This window comes from Rhopilema esculentum, chromosome 5 (genome assembly GCF_057945365.1).
Source record: "Rhopilema esculentum isolate cy_ngs chromosome 5, ASM5794536v1, whole genome shotgun sequence".
NCBI lineage: Eukaryota > Metazoa > Cnidaria > Scyphozoa > Rhizostomeae > Rhizostomatidae > Rhopilema > Rhopilema esculentum.
Genome location: NC_142819.1, coordinates 3107487 through 3133657, shown reverse-complemented (window position 1 = coordinate 3133657; position 26171 = coordinate 3107487). Strand labels below are relative to the sequence as shown.

At 35.9% G+C, this 26171-nt stretch overlaps 2 protein-coding genes across 2 annotated transcripts; one reads left to right on the top strand and one right to left on the bottom strand.

Moving 5' to 3' along the window:
• Positions 1-207: 207 nt before the first annotated feature.
• Positions 208-15039, top strand: LOC135689517 (dolichyl-diphosphooligosaccharide--protein glycosyltransferase subunit STT3A). The gene is made up of 17 exons (XM_065206767.2): positions 208-392; positions 1091-1151; positions 1752-1873; positions 3755-3900; positions 4381-4429; positions 5091-5239; positions 6120-6230; positions 6816-6896; positions 7483-7875; positions 8289-8381; positions 8711-8857; positions 10156-10278; positions 10744-10860; positions 11826-11928; positions 13512-13700; positions 14222-14271; positions 14815-15039. Exons 1-17 carry the CDS (start codon positions 281-283, stop codon positions 14908-14910), a joined length of 2142 nt encoding a protein of 713 aa, XP_065062839.1. The 5' UTR covers positions 208-280; the 3' UTR covers positions 14911-15039.
• Positions 15040-22024: 6985 nt separating this feature from the next.
• LOC135689518 (uncharacterized) lies at positions 22025-24655 on the bottom strand. Its single transcript, XM_065206768.2, has one exon. The coding sequence runs from the start codon at positions 24477-24479 to the stop codon at positions 23517-23519; it is 963 nt and encodes a 320-aa protein (XP_065062840.2). The 5' UTR covers positions 24480-24655; the 3' UTR covers positions 22025-23516.
• Positions 24656-26171: the final 1516 nt, after the last annotated feature.

Genomic DNA, 26171 nt, shown 5'->3' with positions numbered 1-26171 from the left:
ACATTTAAAATGCTATATCTGTAGATAAACTGGTTTGCCATTTTTTATGATGGCTAACCATATTATAAGTCTAAAATATTTTTCAGAATTTTTGTTATTTTTTTGTTTTGTTTGGAAAAACAATTTTCTTATGTTCTTTGTTTATGACTGAGAGGAACCTCGTTGGTATATTCAAACAGAGGCTGGCATGTACGTGGTCATCTTGAATTTACGCCATTTTTGATTTCTTTTGTACCTGAGGTTGAGAGTGGACAGTAGGTTCTGTCTTGAAGGCTCAATCATGAAGGCAACAGACAGTGGAATACGGCTCCCAGCTTTCCTGCCTAAGCTATCTCACGATAAACAGGTTTTGGCATTGAAGCTCATTATTCTTTCCATCGCAGTTATTCTTTGTGAGTACTACCCTTACGTAACGTGTTACCTACGCTCTCCTTGTTTATTGTTGTTCATAAGTATAACAATGTAACTTGAAATGCGCTAGTTGGAATTCGCGATTGCCTAACGCCATACATGCTCAATCATTTTCACTAAGAGGTATTTTGTCTTTATATAGTTACAAGGAGGTAAGCGCATTGCTGCATGAGCTTTCATCTGATTACCCCCTCATCCTTTTCGCCTAGGCCCAAAATGATATTGGGACGTCAAGTAATCTCGTAGAGCTAATTTTACAAAGCCTATCAAGCTGCTTGGCTTCTTGATAAATCTACATATATGAAGTTTCAAATGCTTTTAAGTTTCACATTCTCTGTCGACAAAAATTCTGCAATGAAGCTATAACACAAATGTTAGAAAGCATGTCTATGTGTCAAGGTTTTGCATAGAAAGAACCATCCTCCAGGAGAAAAGTGAATGCCAAATCATTGAACTCATTCAAAAAGAAACTGGATGATTACTTTGAAAGCATAAAATACTCATGTGACAAAGTGTTGTCACTGGAGACTCCAATCACCTTAATGCTGTTCTAGCCACTGGAGCCATAGATAAAAAAGAATGTTTTCAATCAAAATTATAGAAAAGTCTTTTCTAAAGGAGGTTTGATTTTTTGAATTTATTAAAGTCTTTATCTAATGATATGAATGCTTTTTTCTAGCATTTTCTACAAGATTGTTCTCTGTGTTGCGATTTGAAAGTGTTATTCATGAGTTTGATCCGTAAGTTTGTTTTTTGTTTCAACTTTGTATGTGTTTGTGTATCTTTAAGTGCATTTATAAATTGCAAAATTCTAAGTCATTGTCCAAAGTGAAGGCAATCTATATTCAATCTTCAATTATATATTTTATGTTTGTTTTTATCTGTCATATTTTGCCTTCATTAAAGTTTGCTGATAATTCAGTCCAACTGTAATTAACCATCAAAGAAATAAACAGTAGCAATTCTCAGCATTAAGGAAAAGCAGCAATTCTCATAACGCTAAATTCAAAGTATATAGAATCAAATAGTTCAGGCCTAGCTTAAAGAAAAATGAAGTTTCCATAAAGCAAACTCCTAAAAAACTGTAGGTACTCTGTTTCACATATTTAGAAAAATTGCCTTCAGAGCATCTTTTGGAGGAATGCAAAATGTTGCAAAAAAAACAGCGAAAGTAGGAACACATCCTCTTTTTGGCATTGATTATTGAGATTGAGCTCCTAAAGCACTATAAGCCTGGGTATATGGTATGATATTGTTTGGTATTTATTTGTGCTTTGGCACTCTCACAGCTTCCATTACCACGGTTTCGCCTTAACACAAACTAAACATTTTGGTTATAGGTACTTCAACTTCAGAACTACAAAATATTTGGCCGAAGAAGGCTTTTACCAGTTTCATAACTGGTTTGATGACAGAGCATGGTACCCACTCGGAAGGATTATAGGAGGCACAATTTATCCAGGTATGTTAAAAAATTGGAGCATTTAATTTTATATGTAGTTTTTATTTTTGTGTTTCCAGGTACCTAACCCTTCCTGGTCCCTAACCTGATTTCCAAGAGCCACACAGATCAGTCATTCCCAAGACTGAAGCACAAATACACACGTTAAGTAATGGTAAAGTGGAGCTGTTAAAGAGCACAGTCTTGATGTAAGGGGGCGGGGGAGCAAAACACACTTGAAACGACGTTTTGCAGCAATTGTTTTTAGAAAGGTTACCAACAAATGTGAGGTTAATTTAAGCCAACACTGCTGACTCCCTTCCCATTGAGTAGGTTGCTTTGTTGGCAGACCAATTTTAGAGGTTGCAACCCCTCTCTGCATTTTTACTGTAACACCTACTGTGTCAGCGCCAGCCCCCACGCCTGTCATTATCACTGTTGCCATCATAAAGGCCAATTTCCACTAGGCGAATTCTTTCGTGCGAATCAATAAATTTTTGTAGTGATAGAGTAGGACCGTGATATACTTTCCGCGAATCGAATTTTTTTGCTGCGAAATCTGAGAACATGACACCACGCATGCTCACATTGGCAAAAATTCGATTCGCGCGAAAGAATTCACCTAGTGGAAATCAGCCTTGAGGGTTACATATTTAATGGAAATAAGTTCATCAGAAATTGATATGACTGTGTTTTAGAAAGCTACACAAATTTATCAAAAAGCTTATAATCAAGTGATATATATTATTAGGAAAGATGTTTTAACAACACTTCTTTGATAAATCTGTAATTTATGCTGTTTTGTAACAAATCCTAGTATATTGGTCTCATTTAATAAACCATGTGATCTGTGATGCACCCATTGAAAGTCGTATTCTTCTATCATCATCAGGTACCATCTTCTATCAGATCTCACCTTCTACAGTGTGACCAGATCTCAATTATGGAATTATGCCAAATTTGTCATAAAATAATGCTAGATTTGCAGAAATTATGCTAAATTTCAAATCAAGGCACCCCTGCATGTAAAAGAGGCTAGAGGATGCTCAGAATATCAAAAGTGACCAAAGTTTCCATTTGGCCTTTTTGACCTCCAATCTAAAATACAGTGTACTCAAAATTGCTATCTTTTCTACACAAAAAGGCAATTTAGATCAATGGTTTTGACATCCAAACTTCTCAACCCCTTGGCCATCATAAATTGATTTGGCCGAAGAAGCAAAAGTTGGCAGAATTCTGGCAGCATGTTGCAAAAAATCACAAAAAATGCAAAGGAAAATAAATTTTTTACATAGATGATATTCAAATTTGTTTTAGAATGATTTCAAAATTGCAAATAAAGAAACATGAAACAACGTAAAAGATAACAGACAATGTAAGATAAAAGTAAATGAAAGCTTTCTAACCTACAAATCAAATTTTGATTACACTATCACTCCCCGCAATTGTCAAAAATTTAGCTTTTTTGTGTACTGAATTTAGCTGGCTGAATTTGGCTGCCAACCATAAAATATTTGGCTGCCAACCGTTCCAAACAACTGGCTAAACATTGAAAGTGGAAAGTCACACATTCTTGTGTAAAGTGTTTCCTTTTGGTGGTGATAGACAACAGATAAATGGAAACAGCGATTTTTTAAAAACTAGAGCCAGAGTTATGCTAGATTCCAAATTATGCTAGATTTTATGCTAAATGACAATTTTTGGTCAATATTATGCCGAAAGCATTATATTATTCTAGATCTGGTCACACTGGTACCATGACCCTCCAACTATCCCAAAATCTGAGTTTTGGTTTGTTCTCGTGGTCATAGATAAAACTATACTGGCAATAAAAACAAACTTCTGCTATATTGCTTAAGTTAAATTTCGATCAAACTCTAAGTCCTGTAATTTTTTTTGCAGGATTGATGGTGACATCAGCTGTTTTCTATCACATCATGCACTTCCTTAATATCACAATTGAAGTCAGGAATGTGTGTGTGTTTTTGGCACCATTCTTCTCATCACTCACTGTTATTGTCACCTACTTTTTGACCAAGGAATTAAAGGTATTGGTCACAATTATAAAAAGTTTTGTTTATTTATCAACTATGACCCAAACATGGTTATAAACATGTTGAAAAGTAAAATGGTTCCATCTCTATTGTATATTACTTCCCCTATTTTAATTTTGTTGTCAAATTATATCTATCAGTTTTTTGTATTCTCTTTTAGTTTTGTTCTTTTATCCTCATGATGATATTCTCATATATTGTATATATATACAAAGTTGATACTCTATATAAGTTTGATCTTTTTAGGGCAAAATATGATTTTATGCATAAACCAGTTTGCACTTCTCAATAAGATGTAATCATTTGCTAATGATAGATAGACTTTATTGAGTCAAAATGAATTGGATCATTTTAAAAACAGCTGTGCTATCTACCATAAATTAATCACATTTTAGCCTGTACTGATTTGCTATTCAAAGGCAAATGTGACATTTTTTTAATGGAATGATTCAGGTTTTCATGTTTATCTTTCAGGATGCTGGTGCTGGTTTGATTGCCGCTTCTATGATTGCAATTGTTCCAGGTAATCTTCACATTATACTTTCTATTTCTTGTCCATCTGCAAATGTTTTCTGCAGGTTGAAAGCAGTCGATGCTGTGAAGGGTAGCCACCCTAAACAGTAGTGGTGGTGTGAGTCTAGGAGGGATGGTAGCTCTAACTGCTATTTAAGTTCTGTATAGTTATTGATGTTCTTGATTATTTGAGTAAGCTAAGCCATTTGTGTTTGACTACAAAATCAGGCCTTTTATTGTCTTCAAAAAAATTTAAGTAACTTACATTGTTACAACCATAGATATTTTATATATATAGTATTGTTAGAACCTTTTTCAATGGTTTTTATTATCAAAATCCATTCTTATCAGAGATACTTAAATATTGTTGAGGGTTTTAAAAGGAGCTGATTTTATTTCAAAGCTTTACATGTGAAGAGTGTATACAAGAACACAGTTTTGCTCCCATTTCTGCTATAGTCTTGGCTGCTGATTTAGAAAAAAGTCTATGGATACCCTCATGGTTTAATAAAAACTTGAGCCCCTTGATCATTCCTTTTAAATTGAAACTAGAGTTGCCTAGATAGAGCTGTACATACTTTGATATGTAGAATTTTCATGTTTAATAGGATCATCAAGTAACTATCATATTGATCCCAAAAAATTTATTTTGTTTTCTTAATATTTTGTAGGCTACATCTCAAGATCAGTCGCTGGTTCTTATGATAATGAAGGCATTGCCATCTTTTGCATGTTGTTGACATATCTTCTTTGGGTTAAATCTGTCAAGACAGGATCACTTGCTTGGTCATCACTCTGTGCACTTGCTTACTTTTATATGGTAAGTAACCTTGATATCAGTTGATGATACTTTCAGCTTTATAAAAGCAAGCAAACATGCAGATTTATTTTCTAATGCAGGTCAGGCTTGTGCAACCTACTGTTTATGTTTGTTTGTGCTAGCTGTTATGGACCTGCAGCTTATTTCCCATATTGAATTCTAGAGCAGAACCCCATTTGCACTCATTTACAAATCTCAAAAGGATGAGCAGCTAAGTTGGCAGTAGACTTGCAGAAAGTGATCCAAATGAGACTGAAACTCACTATGCATACTCATCATGAGTTTATTGCCTTGACTTTTTGTCCACACCACCATAGAAATAGTTTCTTATATAGATATATATATATAAATGTTTCTTACGAAGATAAAGAAATTTTTTAAATATACCCAAACAAATATAATATTTTTAATGAGAAAAAATTCAAATAATTTTTTAGTAAAGTTACTGTTCTGACAATTCTTGATAACTCTTTCAGTTATAATGGTAAAAACAACCTTAAACAGTTTACTTTAAGTTGTTTCTTCATTTCTAAAAACCCCCTGAAAACTGCCTTTCAAGGCCCTATACAATTTTTACAGTTGATATTTTTTGAATTCATTGGCATACCTATCAGTTTAAAACATAAAAAATTTCTTGTGAAATTTTTCCATAATTAGTGAGAAGTGATGACACAAGTATTTCGAAATTCATTGACTAAAAACTCTCTGAAATTTTGAAGGAACAACTAACAATGTATAAACACGTAGCAATCAGGTGAATTTGTCTCTATCTCTGTTTTTATTATTAGATTATTTCTGCCAAATTCAACATAAGTCTATCAAGAAGTATATAACTTCCTACAAGCAGTATATAACAAGACATTTCTCCATTTTATTCTAGGTTTCTTCATGGGGAGGATATGTTTTCTTGATCAACTTAATTCCATTGCACGTGCTCATTCTTATGGTGACTGGAAGATTTTCACATCGAATTTACGTCGCATACAGCACGGTACAAACTCTTTTGTTCTCCTACTTCAAAATTCTGTTTTTAATAACATTTTGTTTTTTATATGTGTAAATGAAACATTTTCTTTGGATAGGCTGCAGCAGCTGATGCTATGTAGGCCTATTAGTTTCATTGTTAGAAAACAGTGAAAGTTGAAAATTGGAAGTAAAGTTTCCCATTGATTGACATTTATACAGTAGAACAACAATTCAAGGAAAGCCTGAGACACGTTTCATTGTCGATCACAGAAAAGTGCACATTTATCACTTTTATGAGGCATTACCAAATCGTTTAGAATTTGTGACAAAACTGTTTATTGCCAAAAGATGACCTTCTCTTGAAAACCTCTCTTAATTTGAGATCCGTTTATAATATTTATTAAAACACTGCGTGATTCAGAATTACTTATCTGTTGTCTCAAGGATTTCATAATTGAAAGCTTTATATTAATTGATATGTGGAGATATTTTTCTCCTTTATATCCAGCATTATTTCGTTCTAGAAATCATCTTAAAATATTTGAATATGTGTAAGTATATTTTTGAAAATATTTGAATATTTTTGAGTTTTGATATTCTTACCTTTCAGGTTTATTGTCTAGGCACAATATTGTCTATGCAGATATCATTTGTAGGATTCCAGCCTGTCCAGTCTAGTGAACACATGGCAGTAAGTATCATTGCATTCTTTTTGGTAACATCTGACGCTACGCAATTTTTGTCTGTTACAAACTTTGAGCGTGTTCATCTTATTACACGCACATAATATATTATTGTAAAAAGACACAGCATACTATTGCAATCGACTTTAAATTCTCTTTTTAGGGCAAAAACGTCTACAAAAGAGGAAAAAATCACAATCTGTCTTTAGATTAAGGGGTTTATGGGAATATAATCAACTTGCATTTTTGCAGGAAATTTTTTTTAAGCTTTATGTCTGACACTACTTAATGCTCAAAACGCGAGAACATAGATAAAAAATACTAAGCGAGGAAGTATGTATTGCAAGTTTTGCATCGACATAGGACAATCAGAAAGTTTTAGAATTAAAGTTTTCTTTTAAAAATATCCGTTATTTCTTCAAAATATGCTTAGAATTTCTCTCGGGGCTATGTGTTGTGACGTTAACAGTTAGGAAAGTAAAAGTGATTTCAACAGCAATATTTTTATGGAAAGGCTTTTATTGAAAAGGCTTCTCATTGCCCTTAACGTTTGTAGCACTAGCTATTCTGCAATTCATTTATCTCCTTTCTTAGGCATTCGGTGTCTTTGGTCTGTGTCAAATCTACGCCTTCATCGACTACTTGAGATACCGTCTGACTGGGCCTTACTTCCAAATCCTCTTTAAAAGCTTGATGCTGATTGGCTTGGCTATAGCCACTGTTCTTGGCGTTATACTCACAATAACAGGCAAAGTTTCACCCTGGACTGGAAGGTTCTACTCTCTGCTCGATCCATCTTATGCGAAGAACAACATCCCCATCATCGCATCAGTTTCTGAACATCAGCCCACAACTTGGTGCTCATTCTATTTTGATCTACAGCTTCACGTCTTCATGTTCCCTGTTGGCCTTTACTATTGTTTCAGTAAGCTCACGGATGCAAATATTTTCATCGTTATGTATGGAATTACAAGTGTGTACTTCGCGGTAAGGAACACGTACAATATCTTGTTTTAGAAACTTTCAACCTCTCTTAGTGTTGTTATATTCGTGTTGTAATAGTTAATAAGAAAAAGAAAATAATCAATATGTATTCTTTCTTCTAGCTCAAAGCTTAAATAGTTAACAGAGAAACATTTCTTCTTGTAAAAACATGTGATTGGATGAATTTTTTTGGATGTGATTTCTTCTGGTTTTTCAGATCTTCTACACGACGAATAACCTTTACTCAACTTTAGTTAATAACAGATCACCTTAGAGCCAAATTATTGTGAACAGTTTGCAGAGTTTTCCAGGCGCTGCTTCTCCCAGTACTGGGGAGGAGAACTCTTAATTGTATTCTACAGTCATACAGTCATATAGCATACAAAGTTTGCTGTAACGATATCCTCTGTTTGCAGGGTGTCATGGTGCGTTTGATGTTGGTTTTGGCACCAGTTGCTTGCGTCCTTTCAGGAATTGGTATCTCATCAATCCTTTCCACATACATGAAGGTAGTTGTTAATTTGAATACATCATTAAATTATGTAGTAAAAGCATAAATTTGATTTTGTTTAAGGATATGTTGTTTGGTTTTTCCTTGATAAGACATACTTTCCAAGATAAAGTTTGGGTACAAACAATTTTTTATCTGATTGGAAAGTGGTTATTACTTCATTTTTCTTAGTATTTTTCATTTTCTGTCTTATCAGCTTGCCACAATTCTAACAACGCACCATGAATTGATAAATGTCTTTCCTCCTTTTTAAAGAATTGCGAGTTTTAATAGATAGCTTAATTGTGTAATCGAAATTTAATATCCCTTTTCTTTCAAATGTTACAGAATGTCGAGTTGACCCCGAAGCCAGTGACTGATAAGAAATCAAGAAAGATGGCCGACACATCATATCCGATCAAGAATGAAGTCTCCATCGGCATGGTCATGTTGATGACATTCTTTCTCATAACATACGCTTTCCATTGCACCTGGGTAAGAGTTCGCGTCGCAAAAGCTCATTTAGATGCAGTTTAAAAATGTTTGAAACTATCACTTGTTATGTACTGACAATGGAAATTGCACTATTGTAGATGAAGGAGAGTCAGAGGAAGCGAGCCCCATCCCCCCTTCCTGTAAAGCTAGGCGGCTATTTTGTCAGAAAAATTTGCTGATCTTGTCGGAAATATAGCATGGTTGTCTATATTTCATCCAAGTGTTACACTATATCGTATCCAAAGATTTTAAGGTTAATTAAGTGATCACTCGCGTTGTCCTGAATCAGGTTAGCAATCCTTTGCAATTAGTTATGGTACTTTAAAATGCCCTTTTTAGAGGAGAAGACCAGAAAATCTTCAAGTAGTGTGATTTTTGACACCTGACTTGAAATAGACTATAAAGGTTGATCTTCTGTTCTATTCCTGTTCCAACGAACATACAGCTAAAATGACGATAATAAAGTTAGCAAATAAATTTAGTACCAGAATGAAAATATAATTTAGTACCAATCTATTTTAGTTAAAAGCTACTGCATATCCTAAAATATTTTGTGGTTTTAACTTGTCAGCTAATTGCCCCCATACTTCGACAATGCTAAAGTGAGGTCTATTCGCCTGAGGTCTCTTCGCGGTAAAATTATGAAAATGTACGAATTTTCCAGGGATACCGACCAATTTCATCTTATTTCTTGGGTCGTGAAGATCAATCAATAAAAAAATCAGCGTGCGGCATGGTGCCATTTTTTAGATTTGATTACTCTTAATTTTGAACTCTTTCTCAGTAAAAACGACAGTAATTGATGTATACTTGCACAGTAAAACTGGTCAAGCTTCCACTTCATACCGCCATGATCAATGACTTTTGTGCCCGTGGTGAACCCACACCGATGCAAATTGCACTCCCAGGAAGACTGAATCGCAATCAAAGTTCGCATGGTCGGTTGGCGGGAATTATATTGCGCGTCGCCCTCTAACCGTAGCTTGCAGACGCCAAAGCCTTTTGCACGGCGACGGCAAACATTTTTACTCTATCCTGTTCTAATGTAGTTCGGCTGTGTTCAAATTTATGAAAAATAACAACGCTTATAGATTTTTGTCGGAAAATCTTAACTTCTCGCCCCTCCTATGAATTCTCCTATCTACATTACTGGGTAATAGCAAGGCAGCCGTGTCTGTTTTGGTTGAGTTATACAGGCTAAAATTAGCATAGAGCTGTAGGAACAACCCTGTTAAAGCTTAAGGCCAGTCTTATTCATTACTTAATCTCCTGAATGTTCTTGCTTTGTAATTTTACAGGTGACGTCAGAGGCATATTCATCCCCATCAATCGTTTTATCTGCAAGGCAACATGATGGATCAAGAATAATTTTCGATGATTTCAGAGAGGCATATTACTGGCTGAGGCAAAATACTCCGGAGGTAAAATGGGCTCTCCCTAATCAATTGTGTATTAAATGTTTAGTGTATAAAATTTTCTTTAAACTTTCCAGAAAGTTTATACGTAGCTTCGACAGGAAAGGGTAGGCGTTATTTACAGCCAAGTGAGTATCAAGAAAACATGTTTTGGTGAATTCAGGTTTTTTTAGCTAGGACAGAACAGTATGTCTTTTGTGTTTTCGCTCACTACCATGATGACAGTTTCAGTTGTTTGTGAATGAATACATCTTTGAACCATTGACAACACTGCTTGATTAGAAAATTTAGGCAGTTCCTTTTTGCGTCAAATAGCTTAAGAATCCTTCCCCATTTTCTAAATTCTTCATTTTGTTGCTGCCGTTATTAAGGTACTGTCATTGTTTTAAATTAACCTATTACGATTTGGGCGATCAGATGTGAACCAGACTCTAAATGTACATCCGCTGATAAATTCAACTTTCTCTCCAGGATGCAAAAGTGATGTCGTGGTGGGATTATGGTTACCAAATCACTGCAATGGCAAATAGGACAATTCTCGTTGATAACAACACATGGAACAACACTCATATTTCCAGAGTCGGCCAGGTAATTCGCAATATCCGCTCGCATTTGGCTCATTTAGCTTAATCTTTTTTCCCCGATTGTTTCCTGAAGTTTATTTTTTAGTAAAATATTCACAAGCCACCCTACTAGAGCGCCGTGGTACCTTTTTTAAGATGAACAGATAGTCGGCATTTCCTTATAAAGCCGGTGGGTCTATGCACCGTAGGTCAGAATTAAAGAAGCTATAAAATACGTCATTCTTTGTTTTACATTACTTGGATTAAAATTCCTTCTTGCCTTCAGTTATTATCGTACGTTTATACTGTAAGGATGTGTGTCCACTTGTCTGTTTTTTTCAAATTTCTAGGTAAATAAGCATAAAAAAGTCCAAACTACATTAAGACTCCAGGAATTTCTGAAAACGGGGCGGCAATTTGCATATCCTTCCCCTAGACATGTCATCCCTGTCTGCTTTTCTATTTAACAATATAGAGACAGTGTCGCCAAGAGGGGGAGAATGGGAGCAAATTGCCTCAGATCCTCGAGGTCTAGGGGGTCTCATAAAGTAATGAATTCTATTTTAAGAATGGAATAGATCAAACTTAGCCAAAGTATGTCTAAAATAGTAAAATGTTCTGAACGATTGCAAGAAATGTTCTGAAGTACATTTTAAACTAACCTGAAGAGTGTGGTCGCAAAAATTTTCAGTGGGCCTCGTCTTTCGCTTTTGCCCCAGGGCCTGCAAAGAGTCTATGCCTTTTTGGGGAAAAGACCTGAATACTCAACGGCTCTTCATAAACAAAATAACGGAGCTTATACGGAAGAAAACATTAAAACTACGAACCTATGTCAGGAGCTGTTAGTAACAGCCACAACTCGTTCAGTTATTTGAATTAAACCTTAGATGCGCTGAGTATTCACCAATTCTTGAAATCGGTTAAATTTGCTCCACAGATTCCACCTAAATTGAGTCTAGGATTTTGTTGATCATATTGTGTTCATTTTAGGCCATGTCTTCGACAGAAGATAAAGCGTATGAGATAATGAGAGAGCTTGATGTCGACTACGTTCTCGTTATATTTGGTGGCCTTGTCGGATATGCATCAGATGGTGAGAATTTTCGCAGCATTTTAACTCTACCGTAGCCAGATAACATTTACTAATTCGTTTAACAGTGTCTCAAACTATTATCACACGTATACTAATTCGGCTATGGCTCAATTATTCATTCTGCTAAACCAGTTTTGAGTAAATGGTACGCCAAGTTTCCGGTGTTGCTTGATACAAAACCAACATATTCCTGTGCGTTTCAAGGCTCATGCTTAATATTATAACCTGTCAAACGTAGCTATTTCCAACTTGAGCGAGAACAACAAAGACGACAAAGACGGACTAGACTCTAGAAAACGAACCAAAATCATTCATAGAATCAGCGTACTGGCAACTATTCACAGAATTCGGAATGTTGTTTTTAGGATGTTTGTTTATGTTTTTAGAAAGTGTATAGTCTCTTAAAAATATCCAAAGTCTTTCTGAAAGTCTCTTCAATGTTAGATTTCCGTATCTAGCCGTTTTTTCTTGTGAAACAATTCTCTCCCTTTCTCATATTGAAGATCACCTCTGCGGGGCTTCTAACTTGGCAAGCGAGCCTCTCTTTTTTCTTTTAAACAAAATCCTGAGGACCTTCTGCGATTCGTAGGGCACTTCGCATTGAAATTCAGGCATTCTTTCCTCGTGGTTGCATATGTTTCACCCTGCCTGCTACCAGAAGTACTGCAAATACATGCCTGTGGAATTTTTTGCCCAGTTCGATAAAATTAAGTTAACTGTTAGCTAACCGATAAAATTAGTTGTTCTTAGCAACTGTTTTTCGTGAATTCTCAAAAGTACTAACAGTATGTCCTCAGAAACCACCTTGTGTTTTTTTCTCCTTCGTAACCTAAACCTTCTATTAAATAGGAAGAAATTGGCTCATTCATTAGTATGCCCTGCACGTTTTTTCATTCTAAAAGTCTTCCGCGATGAAATGAAACTGCTGCGACCAGCGATCAAATGTGATTGCTTCATTGTGATGGAAAACAACATACGCAAAAATAAAATCTTGAATTATTGTACATGCCGCTTGTATCTTGAAACGAAAAACGAACTCATAATCTTAGTAACAATTCCTGTCCTACTACTTTATCGTTGTTGCTATTTTTGACTCTTTGCAGTCAATTTATCAGATGATCCAAGCATATGGTTCTGTGTCTTTATCTCACCGCGTTTCGAGCCTTTTTCCTTAATTACCTCAAAATGTAGCGCTTATTTTGGGAAATCATAGAGAAAACATAATAAGCTGCTAGTGCCCGGTGATAACAGTCTTAAAATCAAATTGCTGAAATAATGCGTTGGAAATAACGACTGTAATTCGTTATGTTTTCGGGTCATATATTCAATACTGTACTTGCAAGGCCGTTATATTAGATGGTCACACTGATGCATTCATCCTATTCTATACACCAATGCTCTTTCTATACGATGTACGAGATTTGATTAACAGCGGGCATGTATAAGCGTATACTGATTTAAATCAGTGTGTATCCCATTAACTCCATATTCTAACAGCATTGCCGAGAGAATACATTGTGTTGTGTGGGGAATGGTCCCTCAGCCTATTTCATAATGTTAAACACCTCTTTTCTTTCCCAAAGACATCAACAAGTTCCTGTGGATGGTGCGAATTGGAGGCAGCACAGAAAAGGGCAAACATATTAAGGAGCAAGACTACTACACATCATCTGGTGAATTCAGAGTTGACAAGGAAGGGTCCCCTGTGCTGTTGAATTGTTTGATGTACAAAATGTGCTACTATCGATTCGGCGCTGTTTACACAGAGCAAGGTATCCATTTTGATAATATATTGCTATTTGGTTTGTATTTGGGGAATTAGGCCAATGTTTCGTTTAGGCTACAATAAAGGCCTCTCTGAAAGGGTCTATGTGGCTTCCGTGTGATAATGGAAATTTTGGTGTCTGTAATTCTGAAGAGCGTTTGACAAATTTAAGTAAACCAAAATTAACTGTCAGGTTAATTTCTAGTAAAACCCTTTAAAACATGACTGTTAGTGTTCAAAGTTCAGTGGTTTTCAGAGGGTAGAAACTTGACAAACGGCATTTGCGTAGTTGGGAGAGGTCGAGTCTGTGGTGTTGGCAGTTGGGTGACCCTGAAAATTACAAATAGCGGCTTGATGTGTTTTCGAGAGATTTTGGCAAGGATTTTATCTCCACTTAGAATGTTTCATTGTTTAAGTAACCAAATCCTTGAAATTCGCAGAAGTTTTGCATTACGTATGGTCTGGCTTATAGAAGCTTCCGCTTTTTGGTGTATTCCTGTTTAATTTTCCAACGTTTTTGTTTTCCAGGAAAGCCAAGCGGATATGACCGAGTTCGCAATGTGGAAATTGGAAACAAGGTCAATATTAACTGTTTTTTGACAAAATACTTTTAACTGGTAGAATCTCTCTGAAACGGAAAACAAACTATTGTCATACTAGCAAAACCAAAGCTAGTTTCTTTATTAATATAATCGATAAGTCAGACATTATGGCTTTCATTTTGTGAATAGAAGTTGCCCGAAGGCTAAGATGGAACTGAACAAGTTCTTGCAACTGATCTGTAACTTTCTACTGAAAAACTAATAACAAATTCGAAATCCAGTTAACTTTCATAAAATTAGTATACTATAAATGATTAATGAAAAATTTATCAGATTGGACAATCAGATTAAGTAAATTGATAGGTTATATTTAGATATGTAATTTCCAGTCAGTCTGTAAAACTCCTTTGTATTATACATACCTTAAGAATATTCATTTCTGTTGAATGCTTGATCAATCTTTTTTCCTGCCTTGTATCGGGTCTTGCTTGTCAAGTTAGAAGGACATCTCTTTCACGTGCCATAGGCAATGAACTTCTTTCTCTCTCGATGTCTGATTTTTTCTTTACTTCATAACAGGAATTCGAATTAGATGTTTTGGAAGAAGCTTACACAACTGAGCACTGGCTTGTTAGAATCTACAAAGTTAAAGATTTGGAAAACCGTGGTACATAAAGATCTCTTGCAGAAGCTGTAATGGGGAAAACCCAATTAATAGAACTTGGTGATAACAGTATTTTGATAGTATCTTTATATTATAAATGATTTTACCATTTTCATGGAAATAATTTCCTCGTTAATTTTCACTGTCGTCTTTTTTGTTCTGTTCTTCGATCAAATTATGTGTGGCCCCCTCGTTCAGATAGTATTTTTCTTTTTAAAATTCAAATTTCCCAACTCGCATCGAATTTTGATAACTGTTATTATTTTCTGAATGACTTACTCTACGAAGCCTAGATTTTTATTTTTTGTTATGTCTTGATTTTATTGCTCTTATGAATTAGTTTTACTGCATTATTGTCACGCCATGTGTTTCTTTTTTTAGTTTGATGTTAGCCACCCGTTTGTTTAGGTTGACGCGTGATGTTTAGGTTTGGGTTTAGGGGTTGCCACTTCTCTCCAAATCGAGTTACTATGGAACTGATGCGTTTGACAATTCAAATAGGTTCATCGTCTTTGGCCATTGATCTAATTAGAAAAAGGCCACCTGTACTTTTTGAACACCACATTTCTTACCAAACTTGTATTAATCTTTTTTGTAGCTTGCCACAGTTTGTTGTTATTATAAACATCACAAGTAGTAGGCATCTTTCAGCATCGGTCTTTTGTTAGGTTGCTTTGGTAGACGAAGAAATGAATAAATGTCACTTTTCATGCAGGTGTTTTCTAACTATGCATTAACTGATTTCGGTACATTTACTGTGTTTCCTTAGGAACATAAGCACGAAAGCAAATCAAACCTTAGAATTAGAAAGTACCTCACAAATTACCTTGGAAAGGATGTCAGTGGATATTTCTGCTTCTATTGTCTTTGATTTTATGTCGCACTTTATTTTGTTACAAAGGTTCGTCAGATTTTAATTTTCTTCTTGTGCTGCAACAGCCAACCGTAGATAGCCCCATGCAACTAACTTTTCAATTTTAACCCTATGAAATGAAATGAGAGGCTTGTCATAGCATTCATCGCACAACCTTTCGACGTTAACGAACACCCAAAGCAATTTTTGAACGAGCTTAAAAAATTTGAAGAGGCGGTTGTTTTCAGGCACGAAATAACACCTGGAAATGCAAAACGACCCAATTTCTGGAGGCTTGAATGTTTGCATGTGATAATGGTGAATGCGGTGCCGCGATTTTTCTTATTGTTGTGTGAATGCCAGCTCTGTCTAGATCCATCTAGGCCCCTAGTTGAACACAATATATTTTTAACTAACTCTTTTAAAAGTGCCAAAACGAATTGAACACAAAGGTTTCGAGACCTTCATAGAGAGTTACGTTTTCAAATCGCATGTTTTAAAACCTTCATTTTGCCGATGTATACAAAAACAATCGAAAACGAATGTTTTCAACATAACCAACTTCCAAAAAATGTATCGTGTGAGGCAAAGGCTGTTCTTGCCATGTAAATGCTCAGGAAATGTGGGTAGCAATTTTGGGAAAATAAAGATAGCAGGCCTTCTAAAATGGTGTATTTTGATGTTGTTATGTAAGCTACCAGATCTGTCCAATACTTAATAAAATTCCATAATGTAGATATATCGAGATCAAGGTCTTTTAATATTTTGCATTTGATGATGCTAAGTAAAAAGCAAATTAAGTCTGTTTAAAGTGACAATCCTCAAGGGTGTCAGTTGTGGTACTTTTGCGCAATTTAAGCTGGGATTTGGGAGCCGCCCCTTTTTGTTTTCAAAAGCCACAATGATCTACTGCAAAAACAGCGATGTGTCCCTGGGATAGGAAAGCCCACCCCTAGTTAGCACGCAGATAAGGCCTTAGTAAAACACCAAAAAGAATTGAAACCTGAGGTGTTTTCAGAATGTACTAGCGTTGTTGTTTAATACCTATCTCTCATAAAATTATTTCTAGTGGTGTAAATGGAAGATCGGAAAGGTTATGCTGCTTTTTTATATAGGACCAGCTATCAAAGCACTTGTGAATGCATTTATCGATTAAAAGGGTTTATGCATCGATATTCTTTGGTTTAATACTCTTTACATGTCAGCTGCTGTTACAGGAGCAATGCCTTTCAAGTGCATCATAAAGAGATACCTTGAATTATAAACGTTTTTCCCGTACTGCTACCGAAACATATATTTGCATCTGGAAAATCATTGTTTAAATAAAATTTTTAACGATAATTTTGTTTGGGAATTTGCTTTTTCTGAGTTCAAGACCCCGTTTACACTACAGAAGAAAGAACGGAACTCTTTGGTTCCAAGCCTGAAAAAGCGACGATAGGCCTTGCGTTTACACTAAACATCTTGGTTCCGTGTTAGTTTGGGAACGGTTCCGTTCTTCTTTGGATTTGCTAAAATGCGAAACTCTTTGGTTCCGTTCCCGAATTGTGCTTGTTTCTTCTAGTGTAAACGGTCACAAACGGAAGTTTTTGGTTACGATTGAAAACGGGGCTTAATCTAAGGTTAGGGCGAGGCTTTCTGAAAATGTCAGACGTCTTTGCCGCACCACTGCGAATGGCTCACATGAAAGTTTCGTTTTTTTGCTGAAGTGTAAACGCAATGAAAAAAGTGATATCTTGCCCAAAGAAGAACGAAACCAAGAGTTCCTTTCTTCTTTCTGTAGTATAAACGGGGTCCAAATCTTCCAATAACACAAAAGCAACGCCAGCCCAATTTATATTCATGTACTCTCACCAAATTCATATTGCTTTACAGCTTGGTCACACATTCAAAGAGAGGACACAATTGCAATCGAACAAATGGTGATTTTCGCTGGCAGTAAGTCCATTATTTTTAAAGTACATAATATTCGAAGTTTACTATGATACCCTATGCAAATAGGGGCCCCATCTCTGTCTTTTCCTTAGGGCCCCAGACACCTCCGTTACTCTACTGATACAAACCCAAGCATCTAGGGTTCAACCCTTGACATGACCACAATTTCACTTGTAACGAGGCAAGTCACCAACGCACTGCAATTCCTGGATGAATTTAAAGTGGATTTATTTACATACCTTTGTTCATTAATGCAGGCTTTTATTTGATTCAGAAGTACGGAAGAGTAACTAGCAAATGATTGATATCAAATGTATGAAGTACCTTGCACTTGAGATAAAGATTCACCCACTCGATGTGGGTTTCTTATATTTTGGGATTTCGGGGAGTTGGACTAAATTTAAGTGGATTAACGGCATCGCTGTGAATACGTATGTTGCCAAGAATATCACGGTCAGCGAATATTGGAGCAAAAAAGCGCGGTTATGCGGAGTTGGAGCCGAGAGGCGCGGCTAGGCGGGTATCGGACCCCCTATAATGAACCCACTTCAATCTCCCCAAAGCCAAGAAGACATGGCGCTCACCTCAGGGTAGGCCAATTAGAAAAGGAAGCATAGGTGCCACGCCTAATGCCGCATTTTAATTGTTTTTATGACGAAGTACAGAATGGCTGATGCTTACTTCTTTTCTTTTCATATCCTCGTGTCTACATACAATGAAGGTCGTGGTTTCGTAATAAGCCTCACGGGCGTTCGTGATTTGCAACATTTCTTAAAGGAAGTCACGAACCAGACGTTGACGAAGAGCCGAATAATAATTTATCCCCAGCTATTAGTTTTTCTCCTTACGTCCATGTACCAATGCATCGGCAATTCTATTCAATTGTTTTTCATCAGTGTGGAGCAAGTCTGGCCTGCATTCTCTTTCTTAAAAGAACAGCGTGTTATGGGAACAGTTCTATAAGAAGGCAGAGGCTCGATTTGTCAAGAGTTCAAAACAACGTAAGAGCTTACCCAGCCCAAGATGAAAGTTTTAAAGAAAAATGATTTGTTTTTTTAAGATTTTCTCTCAAATTACAAAACAGAGCAGATTCTATCAGCTAATGAACGTTCTACTAAGATTGCCATGCAAAACTCTCATTTAGTGATCTTAGAATCAATACATAGTTTATAGTTGTAGAAAAACCAATGTTGAAATAAGAAGAACACCAGAATCTCAAGCAATTAAAAATACTGACGTTGACTCTCGACAAATATTAACTGCTCATTTTTTAAAAAGATTGTATTTTATTGATATGAGTATGCTGTAAGTATTTTATTTATAAGCAAATAATTCCCGGAACTTATTATACTTACTAATGAATCCCAGAAAAAAGCCATGCTTCGCCTGCTAACAACAACTATGCCATCGGTTAGGTTCGTTGGACCTAACCTGGAAACAACTTTATGAAACTAAAGAACCTACGTTTCCAATAGCTTTTTCACTTGTTAACACCAACAAGTAGACAAATTATCAGACAGGTATGTTCTTTGTTTTTATGTTATCAGAAAGATCAAACGATCTTTTTCCAGGTTTGGTACAACGATTTTTTTGGAGCCTTTCTCATTTGACACCCGTGACCTACACTCTTTTTTCATGAGAACCAGTAAATTTAAGTTCAGGCTGACTGCTTTTAATTTTTTCGAAAATCTGATGCTGGATTGTTCTTAATTTGTTCTTAAAATAATAGGGTGCAAGTAATGGGATTGCTAGCTTTTTCGCTCTAGGGAGGTGTTCAGGCCTCGTTTGCCAACAAAGGGAGTGAGACAACCTTCATTTGCCGACAGGTTTGAATATTCGCCGAAAAAGCACCCACACATGGCAAAAGATCCTCGTTTTTAAAATAAAACGCTGTTCAAAATTGCATTTTGCAGAAGCTCAGCCTCGGCCTGTTCTTAATTTGTTCTTAACTTTTGACCAATTGTGAGGCTTGGGTTCTTATAAAACTGTTCTTATAAAAAAAGTGTAATCGTAGTTATTTTACATTAAATAATCATCGCACACTCTTCGAGCCTCAAAATAAATAAGTTTTAGAATATTATTCATTAGTCAAACAAAATTACTTTGTTAGAATACACCAAATTGTAGGCTAGACTTGTTTTTAACTTTTCGCAAATCGAGCCTCAGTGTTTTTATTAAAAAAATCGTGGATTTGATCGCCGACCCCATTCTAAACTTCAACGTGGTAGCTCCTTTAAATCCTTTTGAGGAGCTGTCTTCAAGTAGAAAAATATTCTAACATTGTTAAATTGAATTGATAAGGCCGCATGATACTTTCTAATCGTACCATCACAATTTACACTCCCGTTTATTGTTACAGCTTATCAAGCAACATTTAATGTGAATGTATCCAAAATGTCCATTATATACTGACAAATTTCAGCTTAGTTTATACAGGCGAGCTTGTTTATTTCCACAGTAGTTCTTTCATAACACAGTGTATAATTTGGTCCTTTACGAATGAAACCACAAATTTTAATAAATTTTGAACATTAATCTACTCATTATTAAAACAGAATAGGCCTGCAGCTAAAGGGCTTTTTTTCAAAGATCAAATAAATTGTTTTTATTTCTCTGCTGTGGAACTATACATCTTATCCCAATGACCTTAAAAACCATTTTTCTTTCTTTCAATATTATCCAATTTGAGATGTCTCTAAAATTTGACTACGACATCGATGACGGGAGCGATCATTATGATGATGATGATCGATTATGATTAGAATGATGATGATATTTGATTATGATGGATCATTTCGAAAACAGAAGCGATGTATAATATCAGGCAAACACATACGTCGTTTTCCACTGAATGTTCTGCATGAATTGTTTTTTAAAGTTGACAATCCTTGGTTTTAGCCCACGACATTCCAGAATGGTTCGCACGAGAAGAACGGGCTTCGTCCCTTCGGCCTGTCTATGTGATGTTTATATGGATTGCTCGTTGTTACAAATACAGTTCTTAGTCTCAAGTCTTTCAACTACACCGCTACAGATATAATTGGTCTTCAGAATCCGTTCTGAAACCCCGTAACTGACTCATTGAAAAAGCAAGCGAAGACATTCTTGTATTGGCAACAAACGACATCGGCGAAATAATCTGACCTCGTGGTGCCGCTTTTATAAAACAGGGATTAATACGAATCCATTTTTTTGACTGTGAGAAAATAGTAACAGGAGCAGTCTTATTTTTTATCCACCTTGAGGAGAAAAATAGCAAAGACGGGTAATGAAAGAAGGTGGACTGCTGCAGATTTTCATGTCGCCAAGACTGTATGGCCACATGGTATGGCTGCTTCGTTGAGAAGGGGCAGTTGTTACCACTATTTCTAGTTGTGCCGTTATCTCAAAATATGTAAAGGCTGATGAAGTCGATGCGTCTTTATCTGTATATTTACCACATGGTGTATGCGACGTGTTGATTGACATCGTGCATGGGTAATTGGATACAACCGTTTTTGGTGTCTTTAATCAATCGATGTTACTACATGATCGAATATAAATCATCATATTAATTATTACTCAACATGTTACTGTGCAGATCAGCACGTATTCTAAATGCTACGTCACAGAATAGAGCAGAATGTTGGGTCGTAGGCAAGAAGGAAGATTTGATGATCAGAAAAGAGATGGGAATGCTAAGATGAATTTTAAGCGAGTTGGAAGAATAGAATTAGGAGTGAAGAAATCCGGAAGAGATGCACAATAATGGACATCATTGAGAAAATGAGCGAGGTAGAATTGGCATAGAGAAATAGGGTTGGGGGGGGGGGGGGGGTGAATCCGCAACGAACCTATAATAGGCCCCCACGATGCCCTTGCCTAATTATTAGCCTTGTTGAGAACACACCTGCAACTATGAAATGATCAAACTTTTCTGCTTGTTTTGCATGCTGAATTGTACCATGCTTTCACAGCTGCACAATATATTATCAGGGTTGCCAGGAAGACAATCTATGAAGATACAAACTTGATGCATTGCAAATCCTAGAACCTCCAAAAGTTTATTTAGATTATTCATTTTTGAGAGAAATCAAAGCTGATAGATTGTTCCTTTCTATTCTCATGCATGTTTTTCATTATTGTTATATGAAAATGAAAGAATTCTTATATAAACTAGAAACTCATATACTAATTTCTATGGGTGATTTTGTTAAAGTGAAAACTCAGTCTACATGTTCCTATTTATTTGCAGTAAGGTAGTGATGCCAAACATATTGTTTTTTTCTACATTAGAGTTTTAAAATTGATTTGCTCAACCTTCAGCAGCAGAGTGACACTTAGAAAACAACAGGCCATGAGTAATAAATATTCTGTCTCTGATATCTAGTGAAAATTACGAATAAAAACAAGTAGCATGCTTAGAAATGAATACATACAATTTCCTGCAATACTAAACTAGTTATCTGAATCATTTAAAACATAGATAGATTGATGATATGTCCAAGTCGCTTTTATTGTAAAGAATCATAGTAAACAGCCAAAGAGAAACAAAGCCAATTCACTTTTATTTTACATTGGAATTTTCATCTGAAAAGTTAACAAGGATACATATTTATAAAGTAAAGAAATATGCATAGAAGATGTTAAGAAGGACAATGGACAGGTTAAATTTAGTCAAAAAACACAATAACATTTTGGCTAAAAACCAGAGAAAAAAACATTTTCACAACATGTAAAGTTGCTAAAAGCCACATGCTTCATAAGAATCAAAGATAAGAGAGATCTTTTTGGCTCTCTTATAAAACAACAACATCAACAACAACAGGTACAAAAGAACATGCATAAGCACTCCTGTTTCCAAAGAAAAGGTGGAACAGGGTAAATACCCAGGGTCAATACACAGGGTCATCCCTTGAAAAACATTATAGACCAATCCTTTGTTTGCAATACAAATAGTGATAAAATAAATAAGTAACCCCATAATGATTATTTGTGTCAGCTTGATTGTCAACAGAGAGGTTGCTGGATATGTCAGTTCAGTATTTTTATCTTTTTTCTGGAAGTTCCATTGACCCTTAGACAGATTTGCGACAACAAAGAAACCCTGAAAATGGGAGCTACAGCTAGCATTAGTGTATTTAAACACTGAAATTGTATTTATTTAATATAAATACACAATTTGAAATAGTTTTATGGAAACGTGGAAATGATATTCTGACACAACCATGAAGGGAAATTGGATGATCAAGGGAGGGGATGTTATATTCACAATTTTGACATACCTGAACTGCAATTTTTCTACTTCTTTTCTATATATGAAACCATTGTTACATATGTTGCTAGGTACCATACAAAAGTTACAAAATTAGTCAAAAAAGAGTATAGCAAAAAACATAAGGGTTAAAACAATATAATTGTCTTAAAATAAAGATACAAAAAAGTTAAAACCCTAAATATAATCTGCAAAAACTCATAAGTAAATTTCAAATTATTAGAAAATGATAATGTGTTTCCCATGTGATTCCCGATATGACTGGATTCTGATACCATGTATATAAAATTAAATGAAAATATAACCAACATATGTAATTACAAAAATATTTCGAACAAATTATGATAAATTCAAAAGAATAATCCGACATTAACAACACAAACTTCTGTTGTCACAACCCGCTTTATAAGTACATGACACGTTCTATAAAATACAGTTTTTGGGATTACAGTTGAGAAGGATGTGAAAACCATATCAATCTGTTGGTACAAAGCAGATGGCAAGAGTGAATAGCCTTTTTACTCACCAAATCCAGTTTGCAATACGAGGGTGTTTTACGTGGTTTAAAAGGGTTTTCATGCAAAATATTCCTTTCCACTGACTGGGCTACCTGGCTCTTGTTTAACATATCCGGTAATTGGTTCCTCTAGCGAGTAACTGCCTTCATCTTTCTTTCGCAGTCGATGGACCAAAAGGACTATAATATAAACGATCAGAACAGCACCCAATACGGCCCCGACAATAATCCCAATTTTAATGTAGAGAGAAGGATCTGAATCTTTTTCACGTCCCACTTGTTTTGCAATATTGCCATTGATGTCATCTTCTGTTTCGTTTTCCCCTCCTCTCGTGCGTTTGTCCTTCTTATCAGCGGAATTCGACATTTCTGTTGTAGTTCGCGATCGTGTTGGTTGGTTGGTTTTCGTCGTTGGCGAATTGATAATTTCGATTTCATTCCATGGCTGAGACGCACCTTCGGTTTTTGGTTCAGCAGTTGATATCCCGTTTTCGATGAAATTTGATTCAGTTGTCGTAGTTTCCATAGTTGTACCCGGCGTGAATTTTTTCGTGTCCTTATCAATTTTTCGACGAGTAGAAATTCCGGTGCTTGATTCAGTTGTAACATCATCAGATGATTCAGTGGTATCTTCTGGTCGTGATGTCGTTGTAACACCAGCTACAGTTATAACTGGTTCTGGAGTATATTTTTCATTTACACCGCTGCCGCTTCCAGAGCCGTCCTCGTCATCTGTAGGTCGAGTTGTTGGCCTTACAGTGGTCGTAAACCGAGTCACAGTTTTGGTGGTATTAGTATCTTCATCATCACCCGAACCAGCATCAGTTGTTGTATCTTCAGGTTTAACTGTTGTTGAAAGTCTTTTTGTTGACGATATCCAAGTTGTAGTTGCAATTTGTTCTTCGCCAGATCCCGTTCCTGACCCTTCGACAACCGGATTAGCATCGCCATTTTGGCAACTTACAAGGCCTAACATGAGCAGGCCGTAAAAATGAACTTTCCACGAGCACCACATCTTCATTCTTCCTAACTGTATTCCGCAAGTTACTTTATTATCACGAAACACTTTATTTACGTCTCTATGTTAGATGATTGTCTCAATTTGCAAAACTCTGGTGTGCTTACTTGTCGTGAAACTCTTATCATGGATTTAATTCATACGTTCTGATTTCAATCTCTTGCCAGCCAGTGCATTTCATTGGCTGATTTCTTTTAAGACAATGCGTGACTTAAATACTCCTTTGATTCAAAATTAATCAGGCTTGAAGAAGCTTTTGTTTGCATATTACGTTTTTCCGGTGTATCTCCTGTCATTTAACAAGGAGAGATGAAACATTGTCACTTCGCACTGTTTGCAGTGATTCATTCGCCGAAACAATCGAACAGTAGTATCACAAAGGGAGGCGTTCACCGTGGGGTACCCATCAATTGCCACACTGTTCCTGGTGGTAGATGGGGTGCCGTTGCAAAAAGAAGAATTGCAGTACCTAACATAAACAAAGAAAATTGATATGATCTTTCGAATAATTTACTCGGCAAAATTATTATGAATATTGGTTTTCGTTATCGTCAATCCAGTTGGCTGCGCATTATGACAGTAAAAAAAAATAATTATAGCGCGGCTTTCATATAATGCTTTTAAAAACGGCGAAAGCAAACATAATTATCGGAAGCTGATAATTAGAATGGAAGACAAAGGAAAAATTATGTCTAAGATAAGAAAGACAATACTCTTTTATCACAGCACAATGATGTGATCCTCCACTCACCCAGTTTTCAAGGAGGGGGTCCAGACTCCAGAATTAAAAAAATAATAAAACATGGCCCTCCGAGATTCTCCAGAAATGCAAAGAAATTTGTAAAGCTAGGGTTGGCGAATCAAAATACTTTTCGGAGTCATAAGAATATGTTTGATTGATTAAAATGTATACCTAAGGCTCCAAGGATGATTAAAGGAATTATTCAGGGAAGTGATGCTCATAGCTTTCCTAAGAGGGCCCCTCCCCCAAGCCCCAGAGCACACTCCATGCCCTCTGCCAAAGGGATCATCAGATTCGGCAACCCTACTCTTCATTTATGCCTAAAATATAAAGTTTCCTAATAAATAAAAAGTATTTCAACTTTTAGGTCACCCCAGCCTCCTCCTTTTCATGCAATTTTCTTAAAATTTTGCTGAATCTTAGATAAAAATTATTCTTTCGGATTAAGTACAATGTCTTCCGATGTACGGTTTAAACCTGTTTAAAAATGTTCCTCCAAGTTCCCCTGTTCCGCATATTGAATTTTCATAACTGGTTTAGGGATCTATTCATTTCGGATAGGACAAACAAAATCCATCCTTTTGGTAGAAAAAATAAACATCCAGACAGAAAATCTGGGCATCAGAAGAGGCGACATCAAGATTAAACAATACGCTTCGGTCACGTATCTAGGCTGTGTTCTTGAACAGGGCCTGTCTGGCGAATCAATGGCCACCAGAATCATGGGCAAAATCAATGGCAGGTTCAAATTTCTTTACAGAAAGCAACATTATCTTGACTTCTTCCTTCGTAGATTGCTAGCAAACGCACTAATTCAGCCCCATTTTGACTATGCAAGCAGTGCTTGGTTTTCTTAACGTGCAGTTCTTCTACACAAAGTGTGCAGTTCTAAAACTTTTTGTGCACTTGTAAAGAAAAATTTGTGCAGTTCTAAATTTTTTTTCTTTAATACA